This window comes from Dendropsophus ebraccatus, chromosome 2 (genome assembly GCF_027789765.1).
Source record: "Dendropsophus ebraccatus isolate aDenEbr1 chromosome 2, aDenEbr1.pat, whole genome shotgun sequence".
NCBI classification, from domain to species: domain Eukaryota; kingdom Metazoa; phylum Chordata; class Amphibia; order Anura; family Hylidae; genus Dendropsophus; species Dendropsophus ebraccatus.
The window spans coordinates 120,166,000-120,182,230 of NC_091455.1; the positions used below are offsets into that span (position 1 = coordinate 120,166,000).

Consider the following 16,231-nt stretch of genomic DNA (forward strand, 5'->3'; position numbering starts at 1 on the left):
TGTTCCTGCAGAACATTGCAGAACAGTACAGCCGGACCTCTGTCCCTGCAGAACATTGCAGAACAGTACAGTCCGACCCCTGTCCCTGCAGAACAGTACAGCCGCACCCCTGTCCCTGCAGAACATTGCAGAACAGTACAGCCGGACCCCCTGTCCCTGCAGAACATTGCAGAACAGTACAGCCGGACCCTGCCCTGTCTCTGCAGAACATTGCAGAACAGTACAGCCGGACCCTGCCCTGTCCCTGCAGAACATTGCAGAACAGTACAGCCGGACCCTGCCCTGTCCCTGCAGAACATTGCAGAACAGTACAGCCGGACCCTGCCCTGTCCCTGCAGAACATTGCAGAACCGTACAGCCGGACCCCTGTCCCGCAGAACATTGCAGAACAGTACAGCCGGACCCCTGTCCCTGCAGAACAGTACAGCCGGACCCCTGTCCCCGCAGAACATTGCAGAACAGTACAGCCGGACCCCTGTCCCCCGCAGAACAGTACAGCCGGACCCCTGTCCCTGCAGAACATTGCAGAAGCAGTACAGCCGGACCCCTGTCCCCGCAGAACATTGCAGAACAGTACAGCCGGACCCCTGTCCCTGCAGAACATTGCAGAACAGTACAGCCGGACCCCTGTCCCCGCAGAACATTGCAGAACAGTACAGCCGGACCCCTGTCCCCGCAGAACATTGCAGAACAGTACAGCCGAACCCCTGTCCTTGCAGAACAGTACAGCCGGACCCTTGTCCCTGCAGAACATTGCAGAACAGTACAGCCGAACCCCTGTCCCTGCAGAACATAGCAAGAACAGTAGAGCCGGACCCCTGTCCCTGCAGAACATTGCAGAACAGTACAGCCGGACCCCTGTCCCTGCAGAACAGTACAGCCGGACCCCTGTCCCCGCAGAACATTGCATGACAGTACAGCCGGACCCCTGTCCCCGCAGAACAGTACAGCCGGACCCCTGTCCCTGCAGAACATTGCAGAACAGTACAGCCGGACCCCTGTCCCGCGCAGAACATTGCAGAACAGTACAGCCGGACCCCTGTCCCTGCAGAACATTGCAGAACAGTACAGCCGGACCCCTGTCCCCGCAGAACATTGCAGAACAGTACAGCCGGACCCCTGTCCCCGCAGAACATTGCAGAACAGTACAGCCGAACCCCTGTCCTTGCAGAACAGTACAGCCGGACCCTTGTCCCTGCAGAACATTGCAGAACAGTACAGCCGAACCCCTGTCCCTGCAGAACATAGCAGAACAGTAGAGCCGGACCCCTGTCCCTGCAGAACAGTACAGCCGGACCCTTGTCCCTGCAGAACATTGCAGAACAGTACAGCCGGACCCCTGTCCCTGCAGACAGTCGGCAGCTCCTACTGATCACATTCCACTACACAGAAACCTTGGAAAAGAATACCTGATGTACAGACACACAAGCACACAGCACACACTGACTCCACGGATAACATAGCCGGGGAACACAGCTGACTGAGGATAGCTCCGCCCACACTCGTCACATGGGCATTGACGTCATCAGAGGTTCTTCTGACTTATGGGGTTTAGCCTTCACCGAGGAGGAAGGGTCGGCTCTCAGGAGAGGAGGGGCGGCCGCAGACACGTCACGAGGAAAGTGAAAGGAAGCGGTACACTTCCCCCGGCTGCGGCAGGGAGCGGTACCGGGCACAGGAGGGCATGTATCCTGGGGGCGCAGCCTACACTGTGAGTAGTTTGTGTGGTGACCGGGGGGACAGCTACTGCTGCCAGCTCGGGGCGCTCCGTTACCTACAGGTCATGGGGGCTGCGGGGCTTATGTGTGCGCCTCCCATCACTACAGGCAGTCCGGGTGCACAGGTGTCACCTGCATATAGGACACATCACCTATCATCTCATGGATAGTGTGTGTATATAGTATCTGACAGGTGGGGTATATATGTATAGCGCTGTATCTAATATGTATATATAGTGTGTGTATATTATCTGATATGTATATGTATAGTGGAAGTGTATATAGTATCTGACAGGTGGGGTATAAATGTATAGCTCTGTATCATATATGTATATGGCGTGTGTGTGTGTATACATATAGTGGGTTATATTATCTAATATGTATAGTGTGTATATGTATAGTGGAAGTGTATATAGTATCTGACAGGTGGGGTATATATGTATAGCTCTGTATCATATATGTATATGGTGTGTGTGTATATACATATAGTGGGTTATATTATCTAATATGTATAGTGGAAGTGTATATAGTATCTGACAGGTGGGGTATATATGTATAGCTCTGTATCTAATATGTATATGGGGTGTCTGTGTGTGTATATATAGTGGGTGTATATTATCTGATATGTACTGTATATAGTGTGTGTGTATATATAGTATCTGACAGATGGGGTATATATGTATAGCACTGTATCATATATGTATATGGTGTGTGAGTGTAAATTTAGTGGATGTATATTATCTGATATGTATAGTGGGGGTGTATATAGAATCTGACAGATGGGGTATATATGTATAGCACTGTATCTAATTTGTATATCGTGTGTGTGGATATTTACTGATGTTGGATAACTGGTTAAAAATGACCCTTTATTAACTACTTCTTATAACAAAATAACAAACGTGCCACAATATCAGAGTTTATATTTCTCTGCAGCCTCCCTCATCACCAATTGCCACTGAACATTTAACACCAGTTTCATCCTGGTGCAGTTCACATTGTACGTTTCTCCATATGATACACACCTAGGCGTTTTTATACTAGTCACAGTTCACAACTTCTATTCCCTTCACTATTGCACTTTCTAGATCCTTATTGCACTTTTTGTTTTAAGGGAATATTAGATACTGCATACTGGTCCTGTATGTGTATGTCTGCAGTGTGTATATATGTACTTATTCATATATTTTATTGCACATTCCCAGTCCCATGAAATATATAATCATTATTTACTTTCCTCAATGTTGTACTGCAGACTCTTCAGACTCGCTATGCGGCCCAACCTGTTTCTTGCAGCTGATCGTCAGGGGCCTTGCAGCTGTAGTTCCTTGACACAGGACTCAGATGTGCAGCCATCATCCAAGCTGTGCATCATTACCAAAGAAGTCTTGTGTCAAGGAACTACAGCAGCAAGGCCCCTGACAATCAGCTGCAAGAAACACGTTGGGCTGCATACCGAGTCTGAAGAGTCTGCAGTACAACATTGAGGGAAGTAATAAATTCTCAGCATTTTATTTTATTATTTTGTGGGACTGTGCAATAGAATACAGTGGTACCCTCGGTTCTCGAACTTAATTTGTTTGTCGGGAACCGAGCAGTGTCTTCCCATAGGAAATAATGTAAATGTTTTTAATTGGTTCCAGCACCCACCAATAATTACCTACAGTACCCATATATTACATTGTATAGTGCCAAGTTTAATCTCTACAGTACGTTACAGAACAGCACTATATACTGTACAGTACGTTACAGAACAGCACTATATACTGTACAGGACATTACAGAGCAGCACTATATACTGTACAGTACATTACAGAGCAGCACTATATACTGTACAGTACATTACAGAGCAGCACTATATACTGTACAGAACATTACAGAGCAGCACTATATACTGTACAGTACATTACAGAGCAGCACTATACTGTACAGTACATTACAGAGCAGCACTATATACTGTATAGTACATTACAGAGCAGCACTATATACTGTACAGAACATTACAGAGCAGCACTATATACTGTACAGTACATTACAGAGCAGCACTATACTGTACAGTACATTACAGAGCAGCACTATATACTGTACAGGACATTACAGAACAGCACTATATACTGTACAGGACATTACAGAACAGCACTATATACTGTACAGTACATTACAGAGCAGCACTATATACTGTACAGTACATTACAGAGCAGCACTATATACTGTACAGAACATTACAGAGCAGCACTATATACTGTACAGGACATTACAGAACAGCACTATATACTGTACAGTACATTACAGAGCCGCACTATACTGTACAGTACATTACAGAGCAGCACTATATACTGTATAGTACATTACAGAGCAGCACTATATACTGTACAGAACATTACAGAGCAGCACTATACTGTACAGTACATTACAGAGCAGCACTATACTGTACAGTACATTACAGAGCAGCACTATATACTAAATAGTACATTACAGAGCAGCACTATATACTGTACAGTACATTACAGAGCAGCACTATATACTGTACAGGACATTACAGAGCAGCACTATATACTGTACAGGACATTACAGAGCAGCACTATATACTGTACAGTACATTACAGAGCAGCACTATATACTGTACAGTACATTACAGAACAGCACTATATACTGTACAGGACATTACAGAGCATCACTATATACTGTACAGGACATTACAGAGCAGCACTATATACAGTACAGGACATTACAGAGCATCACTATATACTGTACAGGACATTACAGAGCAGCACTATATACTGTACAGGACATTACAGAGCAGCACTATATACTGTGCAGGACATTACAGAACAGCACTATATACTGTGCAGGACATTACAGAACAGCACTATATACTGTACAGTACATTACAGAGCAGCACTATATACTGTACAGTACATTACAGAACAGCACTATATACTGTACAGGACATTATACACTAGAAACATTCAACAAAACCAGCAATTATAGTACAGTAGTCACTAACTCCTCACTCATCCTTTACTGTATAGTGCCCCCCCCCCCCCCCCCAAGCACTGTAATGGATGGGAGATGGTGGTGCACTGACTGTACTACTACTGTACTGTATATACACTCCAGCAATCTTGTGCAGTACAGGATGGGACATGGTGGTGCCCTGACTGTACTACTACTGTACTGTATATACACTCCAGCAATCTTGTGCAGTACAGGATGGGACATGGTGGTGCCCTGACTGTACTACTACTGTACTGTATATACACTCCAGCAGTCTTGTTCAGTACAGGATGGGAGATGGTGGTGCACTGACTGTACTACTGTACTGTATATACACTCCAGCAGTCTTGTGCAGTACAGGATGGGAGATGGTGGTGCACTGACTGTACTACTGTACAGTATATGCACTCCAGCAGTCTTATACAGTACATGATGGGAGATGGTGGTGCACTGACTGTACTACTACTGTACTGTATATACACTCCAGCAATCTTGTGCAGTACAGGATGGGACATGGTGGTGCCCTGACTGTACTACTACTGTACTGTATATACACTCCAGCAATCTTGTGCAGTACAGGATGGGACATGGTGGTGCCCTGACTGTACTACTACTGTACTGTATATACACTCCAGCAGTCTTGTGCAGTACAGGATGGGAGATGGTGGTGCACTGACTGTACTACTGTACTGTATATACACTCCAGCAGTCTTGTGCAGTACAGGATGGGAGATGGTGGTGCACTGACTGTACTACTGTACAGTATATGCACTCCAGCAGTCTTATACAGTACATGATGGGAGATGGTGGTGCACTGACTGTACTACTACTGTACTGTATATACACTCCAGCAATCTTATACAGTACAGGATGGGAGATGGTGGTGCACTGACTGTACTACTACTGTACTATACATGCACTCCAGCAGTCTTATACAGTACATGATGGGAGATGGTGGTGCACTGACCGTACTACTACTGTACTATACATGCACTCCAGCAATCTTATACAGTACAGGATGGGAGATGGTGGTGCACTGACTGTACTACTACTGTACTGTATATACACTCCAGCAATCTTGTACAGGATGGGAGATGGTGGTGCACTGACAGTACTACTACTGTACTGTATATGCACTCCAGCAGTCTTATACAGTGCTGTACTGTATGTGAAGCCTCTCTAGTGCTAAAGGTCACCAGGTACAACCCAAAAATGTGTTTGAGAACCAAACCAAACTTTCCTTGAAAATACAGTTAGAGTTCCAAAGCAGTTTGAGAACTGAGGTACCACTGTATATGAATAAGTACATATATACACCGCCGACATACATGTACAGGAACAGTATGCAGTATCTAATATTCCCTTGAAACAAAAAGTGCAATAGCAAAGGGAATAGAAGTTAACTGTGACTATTATTTAAAAACGCCTGGGTGTGTATTATATGGAGAAAGGCACAATCTGAAATTGGTGTTAAAATTATTGGTGGCACATGAAGGTGCGATGGTGATGGCTGCGAAGAAATAGAAATATAAACTCTGATATTATGGCATATTTTTTATTTTGTTTTAAGAAGTAGTTAATAAAGTTTAATTTTTAACTGGTTATCCAACATGAGTAAATCTATCTTACAGTAAGGATAATACAATATAAGGTGTAGACATGTCACTGGTAAAGTGTTCGAGGGGGTGTACATCTCACCTAGGCTGATACATAACGTGAGATGGTAAGTCCGGAAGAGGTCGGTTGCTCAGCAGTGATATGCTGCTGAGTTATTTAATTTTCGGGGCCGGATTTACTAGAATGGCGGATAGGTTGGTAGTGGGGTCTGCCATTCCTCCCCTCGATCCAGTGTGGCTTTTGGGATCAGGTGAGCCCTGATCCTAATCAGCCTGAGAAGGCAAAAGGTGTGCTCAGTGTGCAGGGGAGAGCTCTCAGCCAGGAGTGAACAGCCTGGATACTGTTTGGTGGGAGCTTGGAATACAGCCGCTGCCGAAGCCTATTCATACCCAGCGATGTTGCTTATCCAAGTGTCAGACAGGTGACCTGCATGTTTAGTAAGTGCTCAGACGGGCAAGACCTTTTTGTTTGTTTTGTTTTTAAAAGCACGGTGTTGCTGTATTTCTGTTTGCTGGACTGTTTATGATACAAATAAACGCCAAGCTCCTGTTTTATAAAGCCAAGTCTGTTGTGAACTGTGTCCAAACACACCATCCCCCGGGAAGATCCCTACAAAGGCTATGTTCACACAGTATTTTTGCTTAGTATTTTGCAACCAAAACCAGGAGTGGGTTGAAAACACAGGCTATATGGTAATTATTTGCCATTAAATGGCGGTCATCCACTAAATTTCAACAGTGTGTGAACATAGCTTTTCTGTGTTTCTAATCCACTCCTGGTTTTGGTTGCAAAATACGGAGCAAAAATACTGTGTGGGAACATAGCCTTAATATACAAAAGATCAGTGATACGATTATATATTATAGTGGAGGAGTTTGTTGTCTGATATGTATAGTGTGTGTGTGTACATACACGTATATGATCTGATCTGTATTGTGTGTGTTTACATATATATCCTGTTCCCCTGAAAATAAGACAGTGTCTTATATTAATTTTTGCTCCTAAAGATGCACTATGTCTTATTTTCAGGGGATGTCTTATTTTTCCATGAAGAAGAATCAACACTTGTTGTTGAACAAGGATTAAGAGCATTTATTATATACTTTACAGTAGTTGTCATCACAAAGCAGCATAACCAGGCAAAACCAGCCACCTCCCCCTTATCTGCCCCCCTCCCCTTATTGGCATGGCGGCCACGGTCTTACGTTCAGGGGGTGCCTTATTTTCAGCTCTCGTGTAAATCCTGTATATATGTAGAGCACAGTTTCTGACATGTACATGACATGCACTGGTTGGCTCCCTACTATCTCCTCTCTATAGTACAGTGTGATACTTCATCTCCTGTACTGCTGTGTGTGTCTGGTATCTCCTCTCTATAATACAATGTGATACTACATGCTGTGTGTGTGTGTGTCTGGTATCTCCTCTCTATAGTACAGTGTGATGCTACATGTCCTGTACTGCTGTGTGTCGTAGTATCACACTGTACTGTATAGAGGAGATACCAGACACACACACAGCAGTACAGGACATGTAGTATCACATTGTATTGTAGAGAGGAGATACCAGACACACAGCAGTAAAGGACATGTAGTATCTCCTCTCTACAATACAATGTGATACTACATGTCCTTTACTGCTGTGTGTCTAGTATCTCCTCTCTACAGTATAGTGTGATACTACATGTCCTGTACTGCTGTGTGTCTGGTATTTCATCTCTACAGTACAATGTGATACTACATGTCCTGTACTGCTGTGTGTGTCTGGTATCTCCTCTCTACAATACAATGTGATACTACATGTCCTGTACTGCTGTGTGTCTGGTATTTCATCTCTACAGTACAATGTGATACTACATGTCCTGTACTGCTGTGTGTCTGGTATCTCATCTCTACAGTACAATGTGATACTACATGTCCTGCACTGCTGTGTGTGTCTGGTATCTCCTCTCTACAGTATAGTGTGAAACTACATGTCCTGTACTGCTGTGTGTCTGGTATCTCATCTCTACAGTACAATGTGATACTACATGTCCTGTACTGCTGTGTGTGTCTGGTATCTCCTCTCTACAGTATAGTGTGATACTACATGTCCTGTGCTGCTCTTCACCTGTACCAGGATGAATTGCTCCTTTGAGCACCTAATGAGGGTGACTTCATTTTATTTTTCTGAGACCCTTATCTGTACAGGACCCTGGAAGGGCTGCAGTCTTCTACATAGAAAGTAGTTCACAGCTTATAGTATCTCTTTGTGACTGTGATATGTAAGGACTTGCATCGGCCATCGAGTTACGGTCTCAACATACAATGGTCATCCTGGAACTGACTAATATCGTATGTGACGGACCATTGTAGCTAAATGAATTGGCCAGAAGGCACAGCTTGCTTTTTTATAATATTGAAAAAGTAAAAGAAGGGACATTTGATCAAGGAGTTTGAAGCATGAAATTCACTGATCAAGTATCTGAAGGAATGTCCAAGAGAAACAAAGGAAAGGATTTGGAGCATGGTCACCAGTGTGACCTTACAATATAACCTTAATGTGAGACAAAGGACAAGCCACGAACAGCCATTCTTTGATCCTAGGGCATAACGGCAACTTACAAGATGCGACAACCTACATTATTCTAGTGTGTTACATGTAAATACACAGAGTATAAGCTTAGTTTTACATGAAAATGGGAACTTTGTCATTTTCACGCACTATCCCACTACTTCTGCTAAATAATACCCCTGACTTCAAGGGGAATTTTTACCTTCGATAATAAGTGGTTGATAAGAAATGGTGACATTGGCCAAATTATTAAGATAGAGTGTAAGAGATCTTATTTTGTGGGTCCAGAACTTTGTTTTCTAGATGTTGCACAACTTCATCTTCCAGCATGTGCACACAGCTGCAGCCTGCCAGCAGATACTGAGAGATGTGTTTTTGCAACAGCTATAGAGATTCTGATATAAATAAGAAATTACATGTCTCTGCATACATATGCTTAACAGTGATGTCTTCCACATACATTGCATACTTGCATATTTAAAAAAAAACACATTTGCATAAATCAGAGACATGGAGAAGAACGGAAACTAACAAATTAACAATGAACATGTACACAAAGTACTATGATGCAGAATCACTTTGGCGACTAAAATACTATGCTAGCATACCCAGAAGGATTCTGAAGTACCACCATTCAGTTTTATATATTAAGGGGGGATATATCACTTTAATTTTCTTTCACTGATTAGAGTCCCATACTAAAACATGTTCTTATTTCTAATCTGTTTCTATTTTCTGATTGTAAATTATTTTATTTTATTATTTTGTACATTGTTACGGGGGGCAGCCATCTTGTTTTTAACAGCATTTAGTGACATCCATTCCTGCAAGCCTCATGGACATAGATGACAATAGACAGAGTCTGTCCTTCTTGAGATGAATGTGAAACATTACTGAGCTTTCTCTGTGACCTTTAAAGAGGTCATACTACAGGGAGCTACCTCTATCTGCAGGTGTCATATGTCGCTGTAATTTTGTACAGATCACTTTACAGCAGCCTCCTCTTATCACCACAGACACAACAGGAAGTCTCAGCTTAGTTTTAGCCCCAATGGTGAGAATGAAAATGGCAAGATATCAATAGAGACTTGGACATTGTTTACACTGTTAGTTTTTATTTAGGTGCATTATTATGTTTAGGGAGAGAAGACACAATACAGAACCAGACATAACGCACAATTAGCTAATGTTGTTGGCCAAAGGAATGAGGAAGAAAGAGGAAACACAGTGAAAATCATAGCAGGAGAGCAACACAAAATCACATTGGGGAAAATTTATTCTTTCAAATATGCTAGAACTTTTCCTTTATCCCTTTTAAAGGGAGTCAGACACTTTTTTTGTCTGAGAGATGGCAACCAGTCATAGCTCAACTTTAATTTCCCGGAATGGGCTGTGATTAGTTGCATCCTGTCTCAAAAATGTGTCTGCTTTTGGGCTCAGATTGATAAATCTGGGTTATAGACTTACTAAGCTCCCATGTGTCTTTGTTGTTTTGATAACATGTTGTCCTTGGTTTCAATTCACTAAGGTGGGCCAGGCATGCTCAGTTCAACTACTATCTCCTAGAAGTCCTGGCAGTATGGTGACTGTGGTAAAGTGTGTGCTGGCAACAGCAGGGTCACTGTTCAAAGAGGAAACCATGAAGGAATTAGGTCAATGAGGGAAAAAAACAGTATAGTTTTTTAAGTTACCTTACTAAAACATCATATGACCAACTTTTCTTCGTAGTGCAATCCTTTCACATCAGCAATACATATATATACGTTCCTACTGCACATACCCCGTGCAGTAGGAATGTATATATACGTTTCTGACTGTGAGGGGTCTGATGTGTGTGGGACCGCTGCAGTGAGAGCGGTCCCACACACATCAGTGACCGGGGAGCCCAGTATAATGGGTTTAAAAAAACTCTTCTACCCCCCCCCCCCCCCCCCAATAAAAGTTTAGTATACCTCCTTGCCCATTATAAAATAAAAAATATCAAAAATAAATAAACATATTATATATTGTAGCGTGTGGAGTTGTCTGATCTATTAAAATATAACAATTGTTCCAACATGGTGAAGGGTGTAAAGGGAAAAACATCAGGATTGCTGATTTTATAAGATTATATATCAGAGAATTTTTATCAAAGGTGATCAAAAATTTTCTTTTACACCAATATGATATTAAGAGAAACTACAGATCATGGCACAAAAAATTACACCCCAACCAGCACTAGGTGGAAAAATAAAAGCGCTATGGCTCTTAGAAGGCAGGGAGGAACATTGCATTAATTTGTCCTGGGCATCGATGGGCTCGGTCTTGAAGGGGTTAATAAATTTGTTCACGTTCCTTGTCACCAAGAAGTGACCCCCACCAGACAATTATAACAGTTGTGTTTTTTTAACTACTTAAGGCTTTTTGATAAAGCTCATTCTGTGTAGATTTGTACAGATTTTTCATCATATAGATTACAGTGTACCTGTCATTATGAAAAAAACTTTTGACATGTCAAAAGTTTTGATCAGTTTGGGTCTGTGTGCTCAGACCCATACTGATGGGACATAGAGCAAGGAGAGGGCTGCAGCTGCAGCGCGTCCACTCTCTGCTCTGAATTAAAATAAAAATTCTGACTTATAATGGGCTCCTATGGAGCCCAACTCTTCTTTTTAACTCCGAGTGGGGGGAGGATGTTCTGCAGCTGCGGCCCTCTCCCAGCTCTATGTCCCGATCAGAACGGGTCTGAGCACTCAGACCTGGACCGATCAAAACTCTTGACATGTTTTTTTTTTTTAGAACAACAGGTACACTTTAAGCCGCAGCTTCTCCCTCATTATTTGACTGTGTAAGAGTGGTATTACACGGAACGATTATCGTTCGAGAAATCGATAAATCATTTGAATTTGAACGATAATTGTTTCGTGTATTAGACAACGACTAAATGACCAACCTGAAATCGTTGGTCGTTTAATAGAATTTGGACCTATTTTTATTGTGATCGTTTGCAAATCATTCACATGTAATAAGACGTTGTTCGCAGTAGTGGCAAACGCAGTAGCGAGGACAGGACGAACACAATAACGATCATAAGTAACGATCATCGTTCCGTGTATTTGGGTGAACGATTTCATGCCGTTCGCCATAGCGGTCTTTTGCGTTCGTCTATTGTTGATCGTCGAAAAATCGCTTTGTGTAATAGTACCCTAAGAGACAGTTGCTTTTTACAAGAAGTAATTTGCTGACGTGTCTTTCTATTCATGTGTTCTCTTTGTATACACTTCATGTTTTACTACAGTGTTGCCCTGCCCATAATCGGGTTTCATGTTAAATATTAACTCTAGAATGTTATTATGTATCTTTTTATTATGTGTACCTAATACCAGGTACCTGCAGGTATAACATTTGCAGACTCTACTAATATACAATAAATAATGTTTGCAGCAATTACTTTTTTATTTGCTAAACAGGGAGAACCGTTACTTGAGCGAATCTTGTTTTTGGTAAAGGGGTATACTCTTGTCTGAGTGATAGGAAATGCTGAGACATGTCATCACAATGCTCATTTGGGTCTGACCCCTTGCACCCCAGCCAGACGTCACTGTGTTTCTCTGTTGTCATAGTGTTGTGCCTACCGCAGAAAGCCAGTAATAACATTTAACTTTGCATCATCTGACCGCAGAACATGACATTTTAATAAGAATTTCACAACCTGATCTAATGTCTTTCTTCTTTCAGACTCCAAGTGTTAGTTGAGTTTGTTCCAGGCCAGATCACAAATCTCATGCCATGAGGATCCGCCTGAGAAGATGCTCACTTATTGTGAAGACCTTTGTGTTGGTTGGACTATTCATGGTTACCTATGTGGTGGTGGAGCTCTCGGTTTCTTCTTTCTCCTCCTTGGAGAAAGAAGATCATACTGCAAAAAAGATGTGGGACAGAGACTTAATTGCAACTGAGGAGAAACTGGAGGATTTAAGCCGCCCGCTATATATAAAACCTCCTCCAAATCCACATGCACTTGGAGAATGGGGCAAAGCAGCTCACCTGCAGCTTAATTCTGCTGAGAAGAAGATGCAGGAGGAAAGCATTAAAAAGTATGCTATTAATATTTATCTGAGTGACCAGATATCATTACATCGGCATATTCAGGATAACAGGATGTTTGAGTAAGTAATGATATGTACCTATGATTTATAACCAGGTTATTGTGTGATTTTGTTTTCCATAACTAAGGTAGCAATGTATGTTACGCTATGTAAGAAATGAACAAATGTACAAAGTAGAGATGAGTGCAACTTGATTGTTCAGCATATGAATGCCGATGGCTGAGGAAGTTGGATGGAGCCCTAGGGAGTATTGGAAAACATAAATACTTGCTCAGACTTAAGCACGTTGAGTTGCGGTCATCTCTAGTACAAACCGGTCTTCCTTGCCATCACGGTGTTGGATGTCATTTTCCTCAGTTTTTTTCTATATAAATGTAGAGCTTGAGAAAGGCTCAGTGATGGAACAGAAATGTTGCATGAAGATTTTTACCTTTGAATAAACAACATTGTTTGCTTGACAACCTCTGGGAGCGCTGCAATATATTACTATTGTGGTAAATATAAAGCTGGCCATCGTGAGTTCTGGGTACAGTTCTGGATTTGTTTGTAATGTTTTGTAATCAGAAATAGTGCCTAAACTATTGTTACTAGCATGCAGTACCAAGTTACTGGGTGTACCAACCCTTGTTGCGTGTTTAAGTTAAAGGGGTTGGCCACTTTAAAGTAAAATTGCTCAGTGTACAGTATTAGTAAGTAGACTGGCAGCAAGCTCCCTGTGTACCTTCATAGAGCTAAATCAGGCTCCTCTCCTTGCTGGTCTGCCCTGAAGTCCTGTAAAAATAAAAGAGGGGTGTCTGAGCATAATAAACAGTATACTCACCCATCCCCCTGTTGGACCACTCCTTGGCCTCAATGACAACCGCTGGCTGGGTATGTCACATATCAGCTCCTCCAGCTGCATCGTCATGTACCTGGCTGAATGATTGCCCGCTCAGCCAGTCAGTGGCCGGGGCAGTGTCTCGTCCCAGGCACTGATTGACCGGCTAATCAATCAGGTGGCCGTCATTAAGACCCAGGAGTGGCGCTACAGGGCAAAATGATGGATAAGCATACTATTATTTTTCGCACCCCTCTGCCTTCCTGACATTTTTTTGGGACTTCTCCTTTAAATGCATCTATGTCTCTTAGCATTCAGTGTAACTAGAGATGGCTATATCCATGTTTTCCATGCAGTTCTAGTGCGGCAGCCATCTTCTCCAGGCAGCGGGATTCCTATGTAGAGCGTTTGGGTTTATGCGAACTTTCTGTAATGTTGCTCATCTCTACTGTCCCCTCTAATCTTTGAAGTATTTGCTAGTCCATAATCGTGTGTTTCCACATATGCGTTCAGATTTCAGCCCTAATGCTATGGAAACTACTGTCCCATTCTCCCCCAATAGGCACACAATGTTGCCAATAACACCTCAACATTGGCAGAATGGGAATGCTATCAAAAGGCATATGTGGAAACACACTCTTAAAGGGTATGTGTCATCAGAAAATGTCTTCCTGTTTAAAGGAGACCTGTCACCCCCCCCGTGCCGGGGTGACAGGCTCCCGACCCCCAGCTAGATCCCCTTATACAGACCTCATCTGGCCAAGCCCCGCTCCCGGAGCCGCTATGCAGCGCGCGCACGGCTCCATTCACTCTCTATGGACACCAGACCTATCTCCACAGCGTGCGCGCCGGCTTCTCACCGGGATTTCTCCGTCCCGGGACCGGGACTCGTCCACATGAGGTCTGTATAAGATGATCTAACTGGGGGTCGGGAGCCTGTCAGCCCGGCACGGGGGGGTGACAGGTCCTCTTTAAATTATGTTTTTTAAGAATTTTTGGAGACCATTTTTCGAATTTTCCAATTTTATTTCTATATTATAAAATAATCCTAAAATCTTCCAATTTTCATTCTCATTGCTGGGGCTATAACTAAGCTAAGACCTCCTGTTTTGTCTGTGCTGATAAGAGAAGGCTGCTGTAAAGTAATCGTTACAGCTTTGCAGTGTCAGGTGACACCAGTAGATAGAGGAGACAATAGCTGCTCCCTGTGGCTCTTCAAAGGTCATAGGGCACGCTCAGTAATGTTTTACATTAATCTCAAGGGGACAGATTCTGTCTATTGTCGTCTATGTCCATAGGCTTGCTGCAAAGCATGTCACTAAATGCTGTTAAAAACAGTTCAGGCAAGATGTCAGCCCCTATAACAATGTACAAAAAGTGAAATAAAAGAAAATTACAGCAGAATTATCAGAAAATAGAAACATGGATTAGAGTAAAAGAACAATTTTTTTTTTTTAATACCTGAATCTGTAAAAAAGGTGACAAATGCTCTTTAGGTACAATAAGGAAATGTACTTGTCCATTGATAAAAAATCACTTATTTAATGGAGAATGAAGAGAGCACAAGTTTGTATGTAGACAATATTGACCTGAGTAGCAATGGTTCATTTTAGGTCATGAGGTGTTGCTTAGCACTTCCTTAGTTCCTTTGCACCGGACCAATGCAGACAATCAGTAATTAGTCTTTATTTGATTAGGCAAGAAAAAGCTGCTTAGGTTTAGTCTTTGCGGTATCCTGCAGTGCTGCACCTACATGCACTGTTTATATAAGAGCCCTAGGAGATTCATCATAAGCCAGTACCAACCTCTATATATCATACTTTTTTACTTGTCTACATAAGTTTGTCAAACTGGATCAGGTACTCTGACCAATAAACTGATGGCCCTGTAAAACTCCACACAAATATTTTAGATGCTTGTTAGGGTATGAGCACAGTATGGAATACGCAGGGAGACTTCAAGTGGATTCTGCCAAGCGACATTTCAATTCTTTGGGTGGATGGTGGAATTTTTCAGCGGATATCATTGAGTCCATGGGACAGGTGGAACTCTGTCTCCTCACGTATTTGCAGTGTGAACATACCCTAACAGGAAACATTTTAAAACTTTTTAAATGCATAGTTAGGATCTGTTTCACATTTGAGCTGTAAGTATTGGATGATACATTCCTCTGACAGAAGCCTGTCAGTAGACATGAGAGAAGCAGATTCGTTTTGCTTTGTACGAAACAATTCTGACCTGCGCTCATGTCTCTCAGGATGCCGGCTCAATGCACAGGAAGGATACTGCTCGGGGACCACCTGGAAAACATGGACGCAGCCATTGCTGTATCCATATTTTCCAGGCGGTCCCCTGGAGGTATCCTACCTGTGCATGGAGCCGGCAGCCTGAGGGATGTGAGCGCAGGTCAGTTTTGCTTTGTATGAAACAAAACGAATCTG

At 42.7% G+C, this 16,231-nt stretch overlaps 1 protein-coding gene across 2 annotated transcripts in view; it reads left to right on the plus strand.

Moving 5' to 3' along the window:
• Positions 1 to 1,551: 1,551 nt before the first annotated feature.
• GALNT4 (polypeptide N-acetylgalactosaminyltransferase 4) overlaps positions 1,552 to 16,231 on the plus strand; it is a 58,627-nt gene continuing 43,947 nt past the window's right edge. Inside the window, exons 1-2 of one of the 2 annotated variants that reach the window (XM_069958200.1) lie at positions 1,552 to 1,711; positions 12,603 to 13,033. In XM_069958200.1, the coding sequence (XP_069814301.1) occupies positions 12,654 to 13,033 (380 nt within the window). In that variant the 5' untranslated portion in view covers positions 1,552 to 1,711; positions 12,603 to 12,653. Of the gene's footprint in view, positions 1,712 to 1,832; positions 1,912 to 12,602; positions 13,034 to 16,231 lie in introns of those variants that run through there. The other variant, XM_069958201.1, reaches the window with a different exon arrangement.